Genomic DNA, 21,160 nt, shown 5'->3' on the forward strand with positions numbered 1-21,160 from the left:
GATTGTTAATCATACATCTATAAATAGGTCTGCTTTGTCAATATCATTATCCACCTTATCAACAATTTACATTGGAGAAGCATCATAAATTCTTTGATATTAATCACTGAATTCTTCATTTTACTATGAAAGAATTATCTAAATTGTAGGTATGTGTAGCACAGACATGACTATTATTACAGTCCTCTTGTTCATTAAGCAAGTGCTGCTATTAGTATTATGCTGTAGCCTATAAAACCTTACAGTGAAATTGCAACTACTATGACATTAATCTTGTAGCCAACATAATAATATATATATGTATGTATGTATGTTTATTATAGTATGTATGTATGTATGTATGTATGTTGTATGTATGTATGTATGTATGTATATATATATATATATATATATATATATATATATATATATTATATATATATATATATATCTATATATATATATATATATATATATATATATATATATATATATATATATAATATATATATATATATATATATATATATATATATATATATATATTATATATAATATATATATATATTATTATATATATATCTTATATATATATATATATATTATATATATATAATATAATATATATATATATATATATAATATATATAATATATACACACACACACACACACACACACACACACACACACACACACACACACACACACACACACACACATTCGACCACTTCCTATTCGCGGTTCCGGTTTCGTGGACTTGCCTATTTGTAGTTTTCCAAGGAACATATATATGCATTATTTGTATGTACATTATTCACCTGTTAGTGGTATTTTTCCTAGAGAAATATTTGCTAATTACTGTATTTTCAAATAATTTTTGTGACTAAATGATATTTTTTTGTGAGAAATCTATTAAAATACTCGGGTATAAGCATTTTTAAAGGGGTTTTATGGTGTTTGAACTATTAAAATAGGCAATTTAAAGCATTTTTAGACTGGTTCCAAGTACAATTTGTGAATTTTAGCTATTCATAGGAAGGTTTTGGCACACGTCCAATTAAGATTTAAAAGTACTGGCTCTGTATATGTATCTTTAAACATCAAGGTACCCGATACATTTATAGTGATGTAAAAATAATTTCTGCTTGTTCTTTATCATTTCAAGATATGTATCTGTAAATTTTTATCATTATTCTTTTTCAGTCAAAGAAACCTTCTGTCGCTGTTTATTATACTAATCGAGCACTGTGCAACTTGAAGTTGAAACGATGGGACCTAGTGTGTTTAGACTGCCGTACAGCCCTTGAGATCGATGCAACTTTGGTTAAAGCCCATTTCTTTCTTGGTCAAGCTCTCCTTGAGACAGACAATTTCGATGAGAGTATTACACACCTTCAAAGAGGTAGTATGCTTAATAAAATGTTAGCATAGATTTTAGTACTGGTAATTAATACAGTAACCCAAAGTGCACAAACTTGCTTGCGTGATGTTCTTACTTTTGTTAAGGTCTGCACTAGTACTTGGTAAATATTATTTTGTGTTAATAGTTTTTAAAAAAATACCATGAAAAATCCAAATTTTTGTGTGTTTTGTTATAGTGGCCATATATCTGGAGTCGCAATCTCTATACCAGTACTACGTAGCACAGTGGTCTTCCACTAGGGTGGCACTGCAAAGCCTTGCGGCCATTTTTAAGTTAAACGGGATTAGTGCGATTGGGAATTTTTTATCGTTAATGTTTAATGAGTAAGTGTTTAGTGAATGTTTGAGTAATTCTTTAGTGAATGCCTAGCTTAGGTTTTAGTGAATGTTTACTGAGGGTTTAGGGTTTAGTGAATGTTTTTTTATGTTATTGAGTGTTTATTCAGTAAATGTTTATTGATTCTTAGGGTTTAAGTGAATGTTTTATTGATGATAGTATATTGTGTAAGTTTTCAGTGAATGTTTAGTGAGTCTTTAAGGTTTTTGTGTATGTTTAGTGAGTGTTTAAGGTTGTAGTGAATGTTTAGTGAGTGTTTAAGGTTTTAGTGAATGTTTTGTGAATGTTAGTATATTGTCTAAGTATTCAGTGAATGTTTATTGAGTGTTTAGGGTTTAGTGAATCTTTAGTAATTATTCAGTGAGTGTTTGGTGAATGTTTTGTGAATGTTAGGTGTTTTATGAATGTTTAGTGTAAGTGTTTATTGAGTGTTTAATGAATAACGGGTGGGTGTTCATTCATTGTTCTGTGTTCAATGAGTGTTTAGGGGTTTAATGAGCATTTAGGGTTTAGTGATTATTTAGTGTTTAATGAGTGTTTAGGGTTCAGTGAATATTTAGTGTATAGTGAATGTTTAGTGTATAGTGAGTACTTAGCAAATGTTTAATGTATAGTGAGTTCTTAGTTAATGCTTGGTGATTGTTTAGTGTTTAATGAATATTTAAGATTGAGTGTTTAGTGAATGTTTATTGAGTGTTTGTGGTATAGGGTGTATTTAGTGAGCATTTAGTGTATAGTGAAGTGCCCAGCAAGTATTCAGTGAGTGTTCAGTGTTACGTATTGAGTGTGAGTGTATGTCAAGTGTGAGTGTTTAGTGAGTGTGAGTGTTTAATGAGTGTAAGAGTATTGTGAATGTTAAGTGTTTAGTGAGGTATATACATTATTGTTTAGTTAGTGCTTAGTGGCTGTATGCTAACAAAGTCATGTAATTTACAGGAACCATTCATGCTAGACACTGCTTAGATCCAAGAGCAGATGCTTAGGCCTTAACCACAATGGTTGAAGCACTTAGGCTAACCTGTTTTAGTAAAAAATCTTTCTCTGTGAAATTGGGTCCAGTAAAATTAAATAATACCAGCAACAATAATAGAACAGTAAAAATAATATTGATAGTAATACAGTGGTACCTCGAGATACGAAAGGCTCAATTTACAAAAAACTCGAGATACGAAAGCAAATACGACAAATTTTACAGCTCTACATACGAAAATTGTTGAAGATACGAAAGGTTGTTGCTGTAAAGTCCAAAATTCGTCCGGACCACCGATAACAATTTTGAAACTCGCGCACCGCCAACTGAGTAGACTCGCCACCATCCTCCCGCTCTCCCATTGGTTCCTGATGCTAGTCACCGCCATGAGATCCTTCTCTCCTATTGGTCAGCATCCCTCCCATCATGCATCTACGTAGCGGCATGCTTCTTCGGCTAATGCACGGCATCGTCTGTATCGTACGCACCCGGTATTCGTTCGTTCTAACGATTTCGTTTATTAACGTAAATTCGTTAGTGATTTCGTTGTAGTATACTTTATCGTGTTGTGTGAGAACTTTACTACATACATATACGTACTACATAACATAATTGCGTACAGCATATACGTAGTCATGGGTCCCCAGAAAGTTGAAATTCACGGAAAGAAGAGGATGCTCTCTTTGGAGACGAAGATGGAGATTATCAAGAAGTATGAAGCTGGTATGCGATTGAGTGTGATCGCCAAGGAATATGGCCGAAATCTGTCGACAATAGGCACCATCCTTAAGCAGAAGGATGCCATCAAAGCAGCTACACCTTCCAAGGGCGTCACTATTTTGTCCAGCAAGAGGACCCACGAGCACGATGAAATGGAAAGGCTTCTTCTTGTCTGGATAAAAGATAAAGAAATCGCTGGCGATACGATAACAGAGACGGCAATTTCCCACAAGGCCAACGCTATTTTCAGTGATTTGATCGCCCAGGCCGAAGACGACGGAGGAGAAAGGACATCAACGCCAACCCCAGACTTCAAGGCTTCGCATGGGTGGTTTGAAAAATTCTGTAAACAGACTGGCATCCATTCGGTGGTGTGGCATGGGAAGGCGGCCAGCTCGGACACGAAAGCGGCCGAAGCCTTCAAAAAGACTTTCGACGAAATGATGATCAAGGAAGGCTACAGTTCTCAGCAAGTCTTCTACTGTGATGAGACTGGCCTTTTTTGGAAAAAAAAATCCTCGTCAGACGTACATCATGGAGGAAGAGAAGAAGCTACCCGGGCATAAGCCTATGAAAGACAGGCTTACGCTCGCACTTTGTTTGAACGCCAGTGGGGATTGCAAGGTGAAGCCACTACTTGTCTATCATTCCGAGACTCCTCGAGCCTTCAAGACCCACAAAATGCTTAAGGAGAAGCTTCCAGTGATGTGGAGGGCTAATGCGAAAGCCTGGGTAACAAGGCTTTTGTTCACTGAGTGGGTAAATCTGTGTTTCGGCCCGACAGTGAAGAAATTCTTGGAAGAGAAGCGCCTCCCTCTGAAATGCCTGCTGGTGTTGGACAATGCCCCTGCTCACCCTTCTGGCCTTGAGGAAGATATCCTAGTGGAGTATTCCTTCATCAAGGTTCTTTATCTTCCGCCTAACACCACCCCTCTCCTCCAGCCCATGGACCAGCAAGTGATATCGAACTTCAAGAAGCTATATACGAAACATCTTTTCAAGAGATGTTTCGACATCACCGATACCACAAACCTACCTGCCTTGCGTGAATTTTGGAAGGAGCATTTCGATATCGTAATATACATCCGACTCATCGACCAAGCTTGGCAGGAGGTTTCGAGGCGAACTTTGAATTCCTCGTGGAGGAAACTCTGGCCTGATGCCGTATCCACCCGAGACTTCGAGGGATTCGACATGGGTGAAGCTGGTGCTGCAGATTCAGAAACAGTTGACGATCCTGAAACTGTTTCCCAACCAGATCTTGACTAGATCGTTGCACTCAGCAAGTCCATGGGGCTGGTCGTTGACAAGGACGACATCAATGACCTCCTCGAGGAGCACCAAGAGGAGGTTACGACGGATGACCTGAAGGAGTTGGAGGCCATGCAACATAACGTCGTTCAAGAGGAGTTCTCTAGCAGCGGCGAGGAGGAGGACGAGGACTGTATGACAACGGCAGAAATTAAGGATGCTCCAGCTGCTTTTTCATATGGTGCAATCATTTGTAGAAAAGAGACACCCGGAAAAGGCTTACACAGGTCGTATGCTTGCACAGTTCGATGACATTTGCCTGAGTCGTTTCAGGAACATTGTCAAAAGTAGGCAGAAGCAATCTTCCTTGGGTAGTTATGTTTTGAAGAGGCCTTTAGTAGGAGTAGTAAGCAAAAAGGAAGAACCAAGTGATACTAAAAAACAGAAAGTTAAAAGTGGTGAAGAAGTTGAAATTTTGTTTAAAAAAAAAAAAAAAATGTAAAAATAAAAAAAAAATAAAAATTTTATTTTAGTTTTTTGTAAAGTTAAGTGTTACAGTTTTGTTAATGTGTTTCGTAAAGTTTAGTTTGTTTTCCTTACATTTTTTTATGTATTTCGTAAAGTTAAGTGTATGTACATATCTGCCGTTTGTCCTCCTCCTCTGTCGCCACTTTCGGAGATAGCCTCACTCGAAAGGTAAGCTTCCACATTTTACTACATACGTACGTATGTACATACAGTATTTCTTGTATACCATGTACACTAATACACTTTATTTACAGGTATATTAGCAGTACGTATTAAGTTAGGTATTGAATGGTCCAAATTGTTGTAGTATTTCATTGTTTATAGGTCAATTTAGCTTTATTATGAAATTTACTGGGGTGTTTTTGGAGGGCTTGGTACGGATTAGCCATTTTACATGTAAAATGCGGTCCAAGATACGAAAAGCTCATGATACGAAGGCCGCCTCGGAACGGATTAATTTCGTATCTTGAGGTACCACTGTATTAATAAGATGATAATAGTAAAAATAATAATAGTAATAAAGTATATAGTACTATGAGCTGGATGGAGACTTTTCAATATGGCCTCCCAAGGTCACACGCTCAATGGGGAGATCGCCATAGTACTAAGAGCTGGACCGAGACTTTTCAATATGGCCGCTCGAGGTCACACGTTCGATAGGGAGATTGCCACTCCAGTGATTGACGCTCTGTGGTTTTTCTTCCATTTTATTCTGGATACATCTTAATGATGTCAGTACAGAAGAGGGTATCTATTCAAAATGAAGTCAATTTTCATGTACAATTGTATAAAGTAACTCTGTAACTTTTCCCAGAACTACCTGGGATGATATTGCTGTTATTGCATGATTTCTTCGTTCACATACCATATTTTTATTAAAATTTACCAAAAGAAGAGCATTATTTGACATTTTTATTTTTAAGGCACTTTAGATGAAAATTTACAATATCAAGTGTTTACAGTAATATAGTAATTGCCTTATTGATTATTGTATTCATCTATTATTTATAATGTAGCTCAAGATCTTGCCAAGGAACAGAAAGTCAATTATGGAGACGACATAGCCTGTATGATACGAGTTGCACGGAAAAGAAGATTCAACATAGCTGAGGAAAAACGAATTGCCCAAGAAATTGAATTACAGGTACATACATGTGTTTTGATGTTTTGGTGGTGGTTTATCATTACTCAGTAAATGGGTGATGGTTATCAATTTTACAAAGCTATCAAATAGGTACTAGGCAAGGGAGAGAACATTAACTGACATTACTTGAAGAAAAGGCATGAAGTTTTTAAAATTTATTATTTTTTTAATTTATAAATTAACTTTGCATTATGCTTAGATTTGTACTTTTGACTTTTTACACAAATCAGAACCATGATTAAACTGTAGAGTGAGTACTTGGAAGTCATTGTAGTGTTCTTGTTACATCAAAGTATGAATGTCTTTGTCTTTTACTTGGTTGAACTCTTCAAATCTGTTAAGATTTTGTTCATGGTTTTTAACCTTCCATGAGTGTAGGTACGTAATTTTTGGTAAGATATATCCTTGTAATAGAAATCCTAATAAGAAAGGGACCTAAACTACTATATACTAGGAACTGATGTAAATTACCAGTAGGATACTGTACTAGGACTGGTATCTAGGGTGGGTAAGGAACCCTAGTCTATCAAAATATACAAGGGTTATGCTGAGATAAGCGTGGAGTTACTTGAATAGCGGTGCCTCCACAACTTACTAGTCTATGCAAGGGAACATCTTTCAAAAAAATAAATCACATGAATGTCGATCTCTCTAATTTTTCTTGAACTGATTCATAGTGATACTATGCAGTTGTCTTTTCCAAAATAAGGCTTTCACATGTATGAGTTTGTACAGTGGTTTGTTAAACCTTTTTAGTTCCAGTTCTCATTGGCAGAATCTAGTTTATTGCTCAAGGTACAGAGATTTGTTGTCTGTTATTATAATTCATGTTTATTTAGAGTAAAGAGTAGAAATTTAGGCATTCAAGTATCTTTTGATATCCAAGGTGTTTGATTTGTGATATAGATATTTGGTTGTTTTTGGCTGTACTGCTTCCAGTTTTGTGGGATTACACCTAAACTTGGACTTATAATAGATTCCTAAATTTTTCCTAATAAGTTGAAGTTGAATGTATCGTATCCCAGCATTTTATGGACTTTATCGTTAACTTTTATACATTGTGCAAGGGAGTATGTATTAACCACTAGCGATGATGACTGATAAATCTTATTTTAATAGCATGTCTGTTTCCCTACCAGTTCATTCATACTGGGCATTCTTGTTTTTGTAACACATGCATAACTGCATTGATCCAAGTTGAATGGCATCTGTCAATTTATTTTATGAAGAACTCATAGATCTTCTTTAAGTCTCTTGCAATTATTTTATGGTGGCATCATTTTCAGCAGTGATATCCCTTTGTGTGTTATCACAAACTTACTTACTTTGTTAGTCTTCCTTGAGTCCAAGTCATATATAGTATCGAAGGTGAAGAGCAACACCAAGCACCTAACCTTGAGGCACACCATTTGTGAAATTTTGCAAGTAAAGGGATTTCTCGTTGCTGAAAACTTGTTAGACACTTTACTTTGAGTCTTTTATGTAGTATCTTGTTATATGCCTTCTGTATATACTAGGTAGATTATATCCATTGCTTTACTTTTATCATATGGATTACTATATATATGTCCTAGAAGTAAGAAACATTGGTTAAGTTTGATTTTCCATTGCCAAAGCCATGCTAGCTATCTAGACTTAGCTTGTTTGGTTCTAAATTCTATCTCATTATATTGTCTGCTGTGATAGATTCTAGTAGCATCCCTATACATCCCATTATCATCCCAGAATCTATCATTGTAGATGATATAATGAGATACGTATTTAGAATCAAACAAAGTTAATTCTAGATAAATCACAGATGAAGTGTGGATGGGGTAAAAGACTGGCTATGTAAAAAAAAAAAAAAAAGTTGTCATCAATGAAACATCCTCTCAGTGGTAGGAGTCACAAATGGTGTGCCGAAAGGTTTGTTTGTAAGTGTTTATTTTCACTGTAACCAATAAACAAAGACACTTGACTGTAAATGTGAAACAAAAATGCTTGTAACCCAGGAAGATTGTCTCTAAGGATCCCATAAAGGAAGAGATGGAAAAACTATAGTCAAGAAGAGTGGGATTATTCTTTAAGTCATTCCCCCCTAGTACAGTACTTTGTCACAGCTGCAACCTGTCCCAGAGAATGTGCATCCATTCATTAATGAATTAGTACGTACATCCCTCCAGGTACTTACATTTAAAATTTCATTCAAATCTAGGGTACATTTAAAAACTCTAAGACAGTTAACCTCTTCATTACCGAAAGTTTGTTTGGAGGTAGGTGGGTACCACCATTCAAGTCTACTACACCGCACCGGGTGCATAAAGGTGGTACGCATAGTACCACCAAAACTCCTCTTTTCAGATAGGGACTTCCAATCATTCTGTAATTTCGGTTTGAAGAGTTTGGAGCAAAATAAACAGTATGACACGATGCCAGACGTATGATGAACCCCAAAAAATATTATTACTGCTTATAGTAGTGTGTAGGTGACAGATGAACTGCGTCTCAACAAAAAATCACAAAACCAGACAAGCGTAAACATGTAATAACTTCTACCCAAGTATAAAAACAGTTGTATCATCATTTACTGTATTTTTTATTTATTCACTTATTACATTTTACAAATAAAAGATATGAACACCAGATAAATGAAGGTAAAAATAAAGCCTTATAGTAACTTTATATATAAAAAACCAAACCAGAGAAAAAGCGAAAAAGCGATTTTTTCTGAGGACAAGAAACTTGAAAAATTAGTTTAGATACCCCTGATGCCCCTAAAGTTGTTTTCTGTGATGAAACTAATCTTAGAAAACGTAGAAAATTACATCGACCAATTTTTGAAAGATATACTATAAAATTTGCGATTTCCATATTTATTGGCGGGGCTTTCGCTTTAGTTTTTGCTCTTTTTTTTGTTATTATGTTCTTATTTACTGTTCTATTTTGATAATACTTTATGTGCATGTTCCAGGTGCGATATACCAACATTCTGTAAGACCGAATTTCTATTCAAGACTGTAGTTTTCTCACTGACCACCAGTGTCCCTTGTACAAGGGACACTGAGTTTCTCATTTTTTTTCATAAAATCATTTATTTTACCTGTAGGATGATAAAACTAACAGAGAATATGCGTTATTATAGTGGTAATAATACCTGATAATTTAATTAGCCTGTCTTGATTAGTGTATTTTTGGCAAATATTTTTACGATCGGCACCCCTCCAAACTCGAGTCACTACCGAGAGATTCAGTTCGGCAGCAAACGCAATGTTTACATTCTGCTCACCCACCCGGTAAAGAAGGGGTTAAAGGGCTATGACCTCATGGACTTCAACCCTTGCCTGTGCTGCTTTGCCATCCTGGACTTTTAAGTCCAAAAGGCTAAGTAGGTTGAGCCAGTTGGGGATGGTGATACTAGGAATCAATTTCCCAGAATGACTTGTGGGAAGAAACAATCAAGGATGGTCGCCTCTGGAAATTCTTTTCCTCCTGAGGTTAAGGCAAACTACTTTCACTGGGGACAGAAGGCAATCCTCTTCAGGTCTGGATTAGGCATCAAGAGAAGACAAAGCTAAAGATGCTGTTGATTCTTTTCTTTGGAGTCAGTTGCAGTGACTTTCCAATGTATCTCCACCCCTTAGCATGTGTGACTGTTCGAGAGAGAGCATGAATTCAGTGTCCAAAGCATGATTGAAGTAGTACCATTTTTTTTATACATTTAATTATAAGTTTTCTCTAACATTTGATAAAAAGACTTTCCAGAAAGTATTTACCATTGCCATTAATAAAGTATTGTAATAAAATACGTATAAAGAAGCATAAAAAAGCATCAAGTAGGTTGAGCTGATGCTTGTGCAAAGGAGTGTTTCATGGGGTATGAAATTTAGAAATTTAAATATATGATTATTCCAATCTTTTGGGTTATCATTGATTTTTTAGAACAGATACTACATGTTGATTTCCTATTTTCAGTCATATCTGAACAGATTAGTTTTAGAAGACAGGGATCGTCAAATAGAGACAGTCCGAAGGAAATATGAAGATGATGAAGAAAAAGCTCAGGAAGAAATCATTAGAATAGAACAACAAACAGTAAGTTTTTCCTTGTACATTTTTTCAAAATTTGATGATTAAAAAAAATGGAGGATTTTGATGAGACCTTTTCAAATAAGTTTTTGGAACAAGCTGTGCACCCTTTGAAATATGTAATGATAATTTATGCTGTAAGTATGGCATATTGTTTTATTTTTATGTAAAAATTAGGGAAATGGTTAATTTTTTATTTGAATGAAAATAATTGTCCTAAAAGGAAAATAGTTTATATAATCCACATTTGTGTTCTTTATATATATGTTTCACTGCAATCTTTTGTTGAACAGACAAAAGAACAGCAGTAGTGCTGTCCACTCACTACCTGTGTCCACGGGTTTGTTGTAGGAAACTGTTTCACTTTTCTTATTTCTACAGTTCTGTCAGGAGCTGAACAAAATTACAGATTTACACTGCAGGGCTACTCATTTCATTAATATTTAATTATAGTCTTATTCCTTTTTTTACATTACTTTCCTCATAACATGGTGAGTGAATTAATTTTTCACCAAAAACCTGGAGCTCGGAAAACCCTGAATGCCTGGGCACATACGTTGACCAGGCCTTGAAGAATCGAAGGACTCCATGATAACAACAAATCACACACACACAAACACACTGAAAAGAAATCACGGGCAAACAAAGCAACCGGCTTGGGAGGAGACCAAAAGCGACTACTCTCCAAGGCTGTCAAAGAAAGACTATCGAATCACAAGATTCTATGACTGGTTGGTGACCAGTTTCCACCTCATATAAGCATGAGTTGCCAGATACCACTGATTCCTTGCTTTCCAATCTTTAATTGTTTTTCACCGGTTTCCAGCTGACGCAAGAAGATTATCCTATTGTTAAGACCTCAGGTTTGTTAGCTATGAAATATGCAAATTGATTAAAAATTTCTCATTTTTGTTGAGTCAAGGATACAATCCTGAACATTATGTGACTAAACCTGCAGCAGAGCTGATTAGTCATTGAAACTTGGTAAAAGGATTGTTAACTTTCAACAGGTAGGCAAGGGGACCACCCACCCACCTGACTGGCAGCCTGACTTTTCTTTTAGCAGTTGTCAAGTTAAGAAGTCGTAGTTGATGATGTGGTCACTAATCTTGACTTAATTTTGAAGCCTTTATCATTATAATTCTCTTATATTGTGTTTGTCGATGTTCATACACAAAGATACTTAAACAACAAATGAACTTATTGTGTTTCTCATACTATACAATCTCTTTTCTTCTTATGAATTTCTTATATAAAGTCTTAGGGCTTTCTATATTTTAACTATTTTACAATTTGTCCATACAGGACTAGGTTTATATGATAGAGAAACATCATTTATAATGAGTCTCTCTTGTTTTCTTTTTCTACAGGAGTGGATTTTTTGTATGAGATACTCGAGGATCTCTTGGAGTTACTCACTTTGTCTTACCTGCTGTCTATTGGTAGAAGGGCTGAAAAAGTCCCGGGCCTTTCATCTAGCCCACCTTTGTGACACACTTCCAATTCTTCCCTGGTACCAGGGGAAGTGATCGAAGTTGGTTGAAGCTGGGTTTAATGTAGGAACACCCAGATTGGAGGACAACAGATTGGAGAAGGACCAATTTGTTTCAGTCTCTCTCCCTTCCTTCTGTCTTTAGTCCTTCCTGCTGTCCTTCCTTTCCTCTTGTTCTATCTCAACCCTTGGGCTGCTAAGATGGACAGGATTTCATTGGAGTGTTCCTTCTGAGCTCCAGGTGTAGTGGTCAGCCTAATTATGATTACAGGCAGCCCTCACTTAGCGGCATTGGTTAACAGCGTTTCAGTTTTACAATGCTCGGCTAACGATGCTGTTAACCAGATTTTCGGTGCCGGTGAACGATTTTCACCACCTGTAAGTGGTTATTGGTGTCTGTAGGTGGTTTATCAGCATCCATAGGTGGTTTATCAGTGTCAGTAGGTGGTTTATAGGCGTTGATAAGTGATTTTCGGCACCAGTAAGCCATTTATTGGTGTCTGTAAGCAGTTTTCTGGGCTCAGCCGTGTCGCTCCGTGAAATGTGTCCTCTTTAGCACTATTTCTAGTAAAATATTGCTATGATACCAGAGAACTGCTAAATTGGACATTGGCACCAATCAGCACATACAGCGCTGTAAACGCTATTTACTGTTACCATAAATACTATGATGATCTGGTTAACAACAATTTTCGGTCATCTGTGCTCAACCAGGAACGGAATTCCCATTGTTAGCTGGAGATTGCCTATACTTGTGCCAATCTGTCTTCAAAATTCCCTTCAGGAAGGCTGTGGGACAACCTAGAAATTAACACCTTGCCTCCCTTTGGACTCACCAAAGAAGTTAGAGACAAGTGTAGCCATCCAGAAACCTAAAAGTGACTAGGGTTGGTTCTCTTTAGGCTCCCCTTGAATGGTTCTCCAGTCTTCTGTCCATTTTGATAGAAAACTTGGGGGGATAACCAGGTTGGAAAAATTTCTGTAAATGCACCATGCAATTTCACCAGGACCTGTAGGTTTTAAAGGCAGAGCAGAAAAGGCTATGACCAAATCTTGTGGAGCTTTGACTCTCAGTCAAGCTATGAAGAGTATGTTATGTAGTTGGTGCTGTGATATGATATCAATCTAGTTGATAGCTATATCTCAGCAGTAGCAAATATCCCCATTTTACCAAGGTGTATTAAGATGCTTTTGGTCTTGGCCATCAAAAGCTAAAGGGCAGATCTTTCTCAAGTTTTGAGCTTTGTGAACTAGATGCAGGTTCTTTAGTGAAACTTGTAGACCATGCTGGATATGTTGATAATCCGAGGTTTGACTGTGTTCATGTTTGTACATCAGTAGGATTCTCATTTGTAGATGAATTAATGGTGAAAACAAACTTAAGGTAGAGAGGACTGTTTCTCAGGTCCCTTTGCCACCTATTCTCTTGATTTCCAAGCGAGGGATACAAATGATCTTGCGTTAGCAATTTGCTTAAACTATCGGAGGACTCCACAGGCTATTACGAGAAGCAAATTTTTGGAGGTATGGCTTCTTAATGGATCATATAAGTTATCCTTTGATCCTACAGTGATGTAGCAGAGGATGAGGCTGCACAGATACAATTTCTTGTCCACTGAAACAAAGATCTTTCTGAATCTTCAGTTTTCAAATGGTGTCAACTTGGTTTTAATGGCAAATTTTCAGCTTTCTAGTATCAGAGATGTTCCATAAATGGTTAGATGCTTACTCAGAACTAATAGCAGCAGCGGCCTACTTAGTACCCTCAGTAGTTGGGAACTGTGGGAAAGTACTTCAAAATTATGGCTGTCACCTTTCATTTTTCACTAGTTATAACCATAGAGATGTAAAGGTCCTCATTTACTGACCCCTACCTTATTTCCCTCCCAGAGCATTTGGTCTGTTGTTTTCATAAATATGAAGTGCAGGTTCTCTGGATGGATCTTCTAGGTTAAATCAGCCAACTCTAGCATCTTCAGCAACTTAGTCCATCCCACCCAACTAGTGATTTGGGCTACACCTAAGTGTGGGGTTATGGTAGAGACAATTTTTTCTCATTAATTTTGTATACAAACCCATCATTTATGGAGCAAGGGTATTATTCCCAGTCCTTCTGACCTTATAGATAACACCCAAGACTACATGAAGAGTGAGTAAGGCAACCTCCATCAGTGGACCTGTAAATCCAGGTAACACATGTATAGTACTACTATCGCTGTTCTCTTGTCTGTCTGACAAAAGACTGCAATGTATGGTATGTTCAGAGACCTCAGAGGTATGAGTGGTTATATGGAAAGATTTTTATTTTCAAAACATTAGATAGGCTATTTATGAAATATATATCATTTGGAAAAAGTATAATGATTTGAACAAACATCTTCATAAGGAACAGTACAATACCTAACACTGATGTCATAAGTAAGATGTAATTGGTGGTTTTGTTATCAGGATAATCACAATACTTAACACATGTCATAAGCAAGATGTAATTGGTGACTTTATTTTCAGGATAATCATATCACAGAAGTCAATGCATTGTTTGCAAAATTAGACGAGAGAAGGAGAGTAAGTATGCTATTTGTTTGTTATATCAAATTAGTTTATCAGTAGTCTGTAAAAGTAGACTGTGAAAGAGAAGTACAGTAGCCATAGTTTCTCGAGTTGTCATTTTCTTTGTAGACAAAACCATTTATACCCAGATCATTCCTAAAGTGAAGTCCTAAAGCACATTTACCATTATGGTAATCTGAGGACTTTGCTAAGGATTAGTCTATGTTAATACCAGTTGATCACTTAACCCCCTAAAATCAGTACCTTATGACTATCTGGCTTACATATACGTAGTTCACAATTCTTTCTCTTATTCCCAATCACTTAGAGGCTGAGTACTCTTTATTCATTTAAAAGTTGTGGTATTAGGTGAAATAAAATTTATTTCTTAACAAACCCATTACATATTATTAGCTCATTTAATGCATACAAAAGGGCAAATTCTCAGGTCTCAAGCAGTCAGATGAGTCAATGTGTTTGTAGTGGTGTGCACTGTTGTCTCCAATACTCTGCCTTATTTTTGTCTCTTAGAGATTTCCCCCTTGAATAATGTAATTTCATTTCATTTACACTCTTTGAGTAAATGAATGATCCTTCCAGTCTTGAGACAGAGGTGATGACTACCAAATAACAGTTACTGAACTGCTGATTGTGCTTTGCTAAGAATATTTATAGTATTATAAAGAAGAACTAGTGCCCTTTACTTTTGAAGTTCAGTGATAGCTTGCTTTTGGTATGGTAAGTTATAATTACGGACATCAGTGAGTTCTGCTGTTTATCCATTAGTGAATGATATTCTGCGTATTAGTTTTTGTTTATGAGTTGTCTTTTATTCAGTTATCTGATAACTTTAAGCTTACATAAATTGGGTGACCTCATAATGCATATTTTGAGATGTTTAATTTTTCCTTACTCTTCACCATTAGTACTTATTTGCTTATTTTGTTATTTTTTTTATTATTGTTTTGCTCTGTAATTGCCCTTTGGACATTTAAGTATGCCCTTTTGGTGGAATGTATGTTACTTTTTGTATTAAAAAACACAGTAATACTATATACAAAAATGCAATAATAACTTTAATCAGCCTTTTATTATGCAGTGCTTATATTCAGAAAATATTTCTTTGAGATTATTTATGAAAATGGCTATGCAATTTCATCATTGTGATAAACATTTCTTTTTTTTAGATATGAAATGAGTTTTCTCTTCTCTTCTGTCCTGTGTTTTTTCTGCTTGAACTCCTGTTGTGTCTAGGTGTTCATCTGTCCCCTTTTTCTGTAATTTTATGGGCCTAGCTAATGCTCTTTTTATTACTAATCCCATATCTGTTGCTTATTTGACCAACTGTTCCTTATCCATTCTCCTCTCATGTTAGAACCATCTCCATCTTTCAGTTTTCAGCTTAATTTCCAACTTCGGGACACCACATCTTTCCACCATTTCCTCATTTGTAATATGAATAACAGTAAACCAGCATAGTTGCTCTGTTATTTTAGAGGCATGTTTGTCCACCCTTCTACCTAACAACAGGTGTTGGGGAGGCCTCTGAGATGGGCCTTTATAGTACGGTAATAGATTTGTGTAAATCTTTGCATTAAAAATTTTGTTTTCAGAATGTATCTTTGGCTTCAGTTTCACTCATTAGCGAGATTACCTTCATTATTACCAAACATTCACTTCCTGTAAGTAGGACCAGTGAGACAAGCTCTGTAGAGGTCCTACTGTCTATACCAATTATAGGAGCTACTTCACTTTAGTGCTGGGGTTCAAGATTGTGGATTATGGATAAAAACCAGGATCTGTGAAGTAGACAGTAATGGTTGGCTAAGGCACCCTCAGAAATATTATCAGTTCTGGTGTATGCTTTTGTACCTGCTAACAAGAATTCCCTCAGCCAAACCTGTTTGTTCTTTTTCGAAGTGGTATTTCTTCATAGGCTAACTAGTAATGTGTTAAACACTAATCATTTCATTTCACAACTCTAGTCACATTTTAAACAGCTGATAGGGCTTTAAACATACTCTGACATGTGGGTCTTGGCTAAAATAAGGAGATTTCTTAACAGTTTAGTGTACTTTGTGGTCTGCTGTATAAAGAAGTAGAATTTTGATGTGTAACTTTGAACAGTAAAATGTTTGAAATTATAAAAATTATTCTGCCTATGGAAGTTATCCAGTTACCCTCTGTGATGCAAAGAATATATGTCCACTGAGTTCCCACCTATTATGATTTAGGCTTTGAGCAAGTTGATAGGTTTTGAAATTTTTTCTCTATCAACATAAACAGTTTATGAAAAACTTAATTCTAATGGTATTTGCTCTCTTGCTGGTACCTTCATTTCTGCAGGTCAATTAAACAGTTCTACTATATACATGCAATTAAAAAAGGCTCTTCTTGTCATGATTTTGTCTTATTGTGCAAGATAGTAATCCTTTATTAAGGCAAAAAAGTTTTATATTATCATTCATAAAAATACATATAATTCTCATGATCATTTAAGAGTTTTATATTGATGCGTTCAGCTTTTGTCTTATTAAACTTAGTCCATCTAGAAGTAGTAATCTTGCTTCTGAGTCAGATATTTATGTGCTTTTATATGTTGCAGTATATTAGATTGCAGCAGAATCATTACCAGGTTTAATGTAATACTACATCAAACATCAAGTGGGAGTATTCCATGTGGTTTTCTTTTATTTTTCTTTTCATTATTAGAAATACTTTTGGGGCCTGTGTGTGCTGCTGTTCTTTATAATGTTCAAGCTAAAGTTGAATGGTAGTAATGATGAAAGATCTGTTAGTCACACAAGGTAACTTATTGAAATATCACATGTTCTTGTCGCTTGATTCATTTTAATTTCCTTTTATATGAGCAATTTAATTTTGATAGAGCTTCATTGCCATGCACATGTAAATTATCTGGAAGTGCCAGTACTGCAAGTTTACTTTGGCTTATTTTGCAATCTCTTTACACCATAGAAACACCACCCAATTATGAGCACAGTAGTATACCATAATAGATTGAATAAAGTGGTAACCTATTACATACTTTGAAAGGGACACTAAAGTCCTAAGAAGTGGAGTTTTGACATAGTTCCCCATATATGTTCAGGAAAGAGAGTATGTGTTACCTTGAACCTGTTTAAAATGGAAGATACTATCTTTTAAAAAAAAAAAATTTCATGCCGATATTAATAATTTTTTAATTCGCCCTACATTTTATGTATGTACTTTTATTGATTTATGCCAACATTCATAATATGATATTGTTAAACTACAATAAAGTTTTGTACATACTTACCTGGCAGATATATACGATTAATGGCCCACCCAGCCTCCCCTCAGGAGACAGGTGGAAGAGAAAAATCTGACAAGCAAGGGGGATTGGTTCGTACATCCGCCAACCAGCGGCGGGTAAGGTAGACCACCTGACCTACCTGTCGCGTGTGCCGCGAGATTTGAAATTCTGTCGGGAACGTCGGAGACTATAGCTAAGTATATATCTGCCAGGTAAGTATGTACAAAACTTTATTGTAGTTTAACAATATCATTTTTGTACATGAACTTCCCTGACAGATATATACTTAGCTGATTGGCACCCTTGGTGGAGGGTAAGAGACAGCTAAATAATACAGGTAAGACGGGAAACAACTAATGTTGTAGGATATAAAAACCTTGGTTCTCACCTTTTCAGGATGAAGACTTCATAGATACTGTCTCTGAGTCTGCATTGCCTGGAGAGCTACAGCTAGGACGTGACCTGATGCTGAAAGACTCTCGGATCTACCACTGGGATATGTGATCCCTATTGTGGTAGAATCCAAGTCGGATACTGTTAGAGGGACCTTGTCCGCTTACCTAACAGATCCTTACCACTACCTCTGCAAGGAGCCAAAACCCACCAGACCACCTAACCAAAATACAAAGGGTTAATATTACGACAAAAAGAGGTGCCTCCTGCAACCTCTTTCAGACAACCAAAAACACCAATATAAAATATAGGGTAACATATAAAAAATTTACACAGGATAAGTTTCAGCTCCCTGCCCCAGCACCGAATCCGCCGATACGAAAGGACCCAAGGCGAAGCATTTATCATATGTGATTTTTACATCACGTAGTAGTTTTTTTTGGTTTGCGAAAACCGATTGGCATCTCCAAAAAGTCGCCTCCATCAAGTTCCGCACAGACATATTTTTTCTGAATGCAAGCGAAGTTGCAATGGCTCTCACCTCGTGAGCTTTCACTTTCAGTAGTCTAAAATGTTCTTCCTTACAGGCAACATGTGCCTCTGTAATAAGGCTTCTCAGAAAAAAGGAAAGAGCATTCTTCGACATGGGCCGAGTGGGGTCCTTTACGGAGCACCAAAGCACATCTTGATTAGCCTTAAGTTGTTCCTTCCTCTTAAGGAAATACTTCATAATTCTCATAGGGCAAAGAGTTCTTTCAGGCTCTTCCCCTACTAGAAAAGATAAACTACGAACTTCAAAGCTCCTGGGCCAAGGGCGTGATGGGTTTTCAAAGAATGAAAACCTGGAAGAAACGAACACACCATAGAATCTTCCTTAAACCCGACATTGCCCTCAATAGCTTGGAGCTCACTCACCCTCTTAGCTGTAGCTAGGGCCAAAAGGAAGATAGCCTTCTTCGTCAGATCCTTGAAAGAGGCTAAGCCAGGAGGTTCGAATCTAGACGATCCAAGGAATTGTAGAACTGCGTCTAGATTCCAGTTCGGTACCACATGAGGACGCTTAACGGTTTCAAATGATCTAATAAGATCATGCAGGTCCTTATCATCGGATATATTTAAGCCTCTATGCCGAAATACCGCCGCCAACATACTGCGGTATCCCTTAAAAGTTGACACAACAAGATGACATTCTTCTTTGAGGAAAATAAGGAAATCCGCAATTTGGGTCACAGAGGTACCGGAAGAGGAAATGTTCTTCCTCTTGCACCAACGTCTGAAGACATCCCACTTTGACTGGTATACACGCAAGGTGGAATGGTTCTCTTCCTTGCTCTTGCGATTGCTTTAGCAGACTGGATTGCTGGAAAAGCCTTTCACTCTGACCAAACTTTGGACAGTCTGAAGCCAGTCAGACTGAGAGCGAGGAGATTTTTGTGGTACCTGTCGAAGTGGGGTTGTCTGAGTAGATCGCTCCTTAGCGGGAGCGATCTTGGAAGGTCCACTAACCATTCCAGTACCTCTGTGAACCATTCTTGGGCCGGCCAAAAGGGAGCGATTAAGGTCATTCTCGTTGAATCGGACTCTACGAACTTCTTGATGGTTAGCCCCAGGATCTTGAAGGGGGGAAACGCGTAGACGTCGAGTCCGCTCCAGTCTAGAAGAAGAGCATCTATTGCTAATGCCTCTGGATCCGATATCGGAGAGCAGTAAGGATCCAGTCTCTTGTTCTTTGACGTGGCAAAGAGGTCTATGTGTGGCCTGCCCCATAACTTCCACAGGCTCTGGCATACATCCAGATGAAGGGTCCACTCTGTGGGAAGGACCTGATCTTTCCTGCTGAGGAGATCTGCTCTTACATTCCTTTCTCCCTGCACGAACCTGGTGAGAAGCTTGATTCCTGTTTCTTCTGCCCACAGAAGAAGGTCTCTTGCTGTCTCGTACAGGGAGAAGGAATGCGTCCCCCCCGTTTCCTGATATATGCCAGAGCTGTAGTGTTGTCCGCGTTGACCTGCACTACCGATCTTCTGACTTTGGGCTCGAAAGCCTTCAGAGCCAACCACACAGCCATCAACTCCTTTCTGTTGATGTGCCAGGCTACCTGGTCCCCCACCCAGGTACCTGACACTTCGCTGGTTCCCAGAGTTGCCCCCCACCCCGTGTCCGACGCGTCGGAGAACAACACCAGGTTGGGGGTCTGGGATTGAAGAGACAGTCCCTTCGCAAAGAGGTTGGGATCTGTCCACCAACATAGATGTTTCTTGACATCCTGGGATAACGACAGGGAGAACGTCAAATCCTGAGAACGACGACTCCAATTCCGATGAAGAAAGAATTGGAGCGGTCTCAGGTGCAACCTTCCTAGGGAAACGAATTGCTCCAGCGAGGAGAGCATCCCCCCCAGCAGACCTCATCCACTCGCTCACTGTGCATACTTCTTTCCCTAAGAAGGTTGTTACTCTCTCGAATCCTCGGGCTATCCTTTCCTGAGAGGGAAAAGCCCGAAAACTCAGAGAGTTCATCTGTATCCCGAGATACACACACTCTTGCTCGGGAATTAGTGACGACTTCTTGAAATTGACGAGAAGTCCCAACGCCTTCGTCAATTCTAGAGTTACTTGTAAGTCCTTCAAACAACGATCTTCTGAATTGGCCCTTATCAGCCAATCGTCGAGGTACATGGATATCCTCACCCCTTTCAAATGAAGCCATTGAGCCACATTCCTCAAAATCCCCGTGAACACTTGAGGGGCCGTCGAGAGGCCGAAACACAGAGCCCTGAACTGAAAAATTTTCCCCCCCATCATGAATCTGAGAAACTTCCTCGAGGAAGGATGGATCGGTACGTGGAAGTAAGCGTCCTGTAAATCCAAGGAAACCATCCAGTCCCCTGGACAAAGTGCTGCCAGCACTGATGAAGGCGTTTCCATCGTGAACTTCTTTTTTTCTACGAAGAAGTTCAGGGCGCTTACGTCCAACACCGGTCTCCATCCCCCTGAGGACTTCGGAACTAGG

At 37.6% G+C, this 21,160-nt stretch overlaps 1 protein-coding gene across 4 annotated transcripts in view; it reads left to right on the forward strand.

Moving 5' to 3' along the window:
* Nucleotides 1-21,160, forward strand: part of LOC135224291 (E3 ubiquitin-protein ligase CHIP-like) — a 41,214-nt gene that overhangs the window by 4,380 nt on the left and 15,674 nt on the right. For all 4 annotated transcript variants that reach the window (XM_064263136.1, XM_064263137.1, XM_064263138.1 and 1 more), the window contains exons 2-5: nt 1,185-1,383; nt 6,226-6,353; nt 10,305-10,424; nt 14,419-14,475. In XM_064263136.1, coding sequence (XP_064119206.1) covers nt 1,185-1,383; nt 6,226-6,353; nt 10,305-10,424; nt 14,419-14,475 — 504 coding nt within the window. The remainder of the gene's footprint in view (nt 1-1,184; nt 1,384-6,225; nt 6,354-10,304; nt 10,425-14,418; nt 14,476-21,160) is intronic.

The sequence above is a fragment of the Macrobrachium nipponense genome, chromosome 12 (genome assembly GCF_015104395.2).
Source record: "Macrobrachium nipponense isolate FS-2020 chromosome 12, ASM1510439v2, whole genome shotgun sequence".
Taxonomy (NCBI): Eukaryota; Metazoa; Arthropoda; class Malacostraca; order Decapoda; family Palaemonidae; genus Macrobrachium; species Macrobrachium nipponense.